This window comes from Tribolium madens, unplaced genomic scaffold (genome assembly GCF_015345945.1).
Source record: "Tribolium madens isolate multiple individuals breed KSU strain unplaced genomic scaffold, Tmad_KSU_1.1 Scaffold_20;HRSCAF=117;Tcas5.2_LG4, whole genome shotgun sequence".
Lineage (NCBI taxonomy): Eukaryota > Metazoa > Arthropoda > Insecta > Coleoptera > Tenebrionidae > Tribolium > Tribolium madens.
The window spans coordinates 1,885,561-1,888,052 of NW_025400985.1; the positions used below are offsets into that span (position 1 = coordinate 1,885,561).

At 30.1% G+C, this 2,492-nt stretch overlaps 1 protein-coding gene across 3 annotated transcripts in view; it reads left to right on the forward strand.

Moving 5' to 3' along the window:
* The first annotated feature begins 285 nt into the window (after positions 1–285).
* The window catches only part of LOC123005483 (cell adhesion molecule 3), a 198,062-nt gene continuing 195,855 nt past the window's right edge, over positions 286–2,492 (forward strand). Inside the window, exons 1-2 of one of the 3 annotated variants that reach the window (XM_044399267.1) lie at positions 286–469; positions 542–854. In XM_044399267.1, coding sequence (XP_044255202.1) covers positions 797–854 — 58 coding nt within the window. In that variant the 5' untranslated portion in view covers positions 286–469; positions 542–796. The remainder of the gene's footprint in view (positions 470–541; positions 855–2,492) is intronic. The other 2 variants (XM_044399264.1, XM_044399266.1) reach the window with 2 other exon arrangements.

Below are 2,492 nucleotides of genomic sequence, written 5' to 3' on the forward strand. Positions count from 1 at the left end.
GTTCGTTTATCTATACTGAATGTAAACATAGAACCACTGTTTGCGATAACTGAACAATATTTTTACTGTTAAGTGTGTTAAGTATTTATGATGCTGAAACAGTCAATATTTATCTGCTTGTAACCATTAATCATAAATTAATAATCTTGACTGATATTAATTAAAAATCGTGATTCTATTTCGATTTTTGGGTGATTGTTTACTCTGGCATAATCAGTTTGGATTAAAATATTTACTCGTGCATGTATTTAGTAGTCAGAGTTGTTTATCGAGAGTTAAACCTTCGAAAGTTAATCGCTCGAGGAGTCAACACCTGGCATTTCTGTGTAAACTCGGGGGGTTTACACAATCAGAATTGAACGTCCGTAAAGCAGAATTTTTCCGGTGTCTTCAGTGCGCGTGCTTTTATTTATAGTCGCGCCAATTCCAGCCATCTGCCAGACGCTTTTCTAAAAAATCCAATAAGCTGGTGAGTCAGTGAACCTATTACACCGAATTAAGCCCCTTAATTAAATACTTGATCATAATATATTAATTGCAGAGCATGCAGTATAGGGTGCAGGGTGTCGACCGACTCCGATCATCATCGACCCCGACCGAAAATCCTCCAGTCAACGCAGCGTCGGTGGAGTCCTCAGTTGTCCGCATTCGACCGTCGCGACGCTTTACAACTTGCGAGCTTTATTGTGCGATGACGTGAAATTTGGTGATTTTTGGTGGTTTCTCGTGCAGTGTGTGACCTCGTTATGTGTTGTGAACTTGTCTCTGTGCCAAAAGTGAAGTAATTGCGATTGAAATGGCCGGATTTTTACACTGGAGGCTCATTTGCTGCGTTTTGCACTTTTTTTTGCAAGGTAAAAATTATTTTCAACCGAAAATGAATTATTCATTTCCGCTGATTTTGATGGAATATCGAAAAGAAATAAATGCGGAAGAATGGAGATCAGAGTTGACAGGGAAACATGAGAACTTACAAGACCGTCGCCGACATCTAAGAGCTTTTGTGCAAAAAGCTCGACAACTCATTGACATCGGCTTTCAGATCAGATATAAACAACTTAAAGCCCAAATATTTTTACAAAGCTTTCAAAAGGCAGTTTATTTAATTCATTTTTGGCCATGGCGTAATTAAGGAAGGTCATTTATATTCTTAAATAAACTTTTAAAAGTAAATTGTTTTAATTTCTTAAAAATTCGCGTCTGAAAAAAATATTTTTAATTACACAATTATCACCAAAAAGTTAAAATAAATGCAACAGTGATAAACTTCTTTAATAAAAGACTTATTGGATTTTTGATCAATGAAATTAGTTTTTTTTGTCTTTCTGTTTTAATTTTGCACTTTTTCATTTGTTTGAATAAAAATATTCCATTATCTACCAAAAATAAAATAATTATTTTTGATATTTACAGATGTCTCAATTAAGAAAAGTCATTTTCTTAATTATTAAATAATCTTTTATTCACGATCATAAGTAAAACATTTCAACTTCATTCAACAATTGATGTGAAATATTAGTTTCAGGTTGGGAAGTGGTCACTTTCTTATCAGTTGACATGTAATGTGACAGTTCAGGCTGGGAAATGGTTACTTTCCAATCTAAATTCTCACGTTTTTTTTAAAGAGTATGATTGTGAATAAATAGTATACAAACTTTGGTGGTTGTTGCTTTATCGTACTTCGGCTTATCGCCTTGGTAATGAAGCATGTCTCACCTTGGTATGTAATCTACTATTTTTGATAAAATATTTCGGAAAGCGAATATTAATTTAAAATGGCTAAACAAATTGAATAGAAAATTCTTAATTGTTTAAATATTTGTTTCTCAAAAAATGAGTTTTATAACATCAAATTCTTACTAAAAAGTAAAATACATACAGAAATTACATTGTAGCTATTATTAAACAACTGTAATAAACTAATTAGCAAGAGTTCTTTATTTAGAAGACTTATTTTTTATTTTGTTGCTTGATTGATTTTTGTTGTTTTTTTAGTTAAACTTGTGTTTTATTTTCTCTGCACATCTTCATTTGTTTGAATCAAAAAATTCAATTATCTACCAAAAACAAACCATCGATTTTTGATATTTTTAGGTGAATTAATTAAGAAAAGTTATTTATTTTCATTCTTAAATAAATTTATTGTCTTGATAAAATATTTCGCTAGTTTTTAGTTAAGGAAAAAGCTTCAAATGTATAAACAACAAATTGAATCGTTTTAATTTCTTAAAATTTGCGTCTTAAAAAATTAACATAGAAATTACGCAACTGTGATAAATCTATTGGAAAGAGTTTGGAAGATTTATTTTTATTTTGATATTCAATGGGTTTTTGATCAATGAAATTTGTTTTTTTTAGTCTTTCTGTTTTTATTTTTTCTGCACATTTTCACTTGTTTGAATCAATTTTTTTATTATCTACCAAAAATAAATTACTGATTTTTGATATTTATTGATATTTTAATTAAGAAAAGTCATTTATACACATACTTC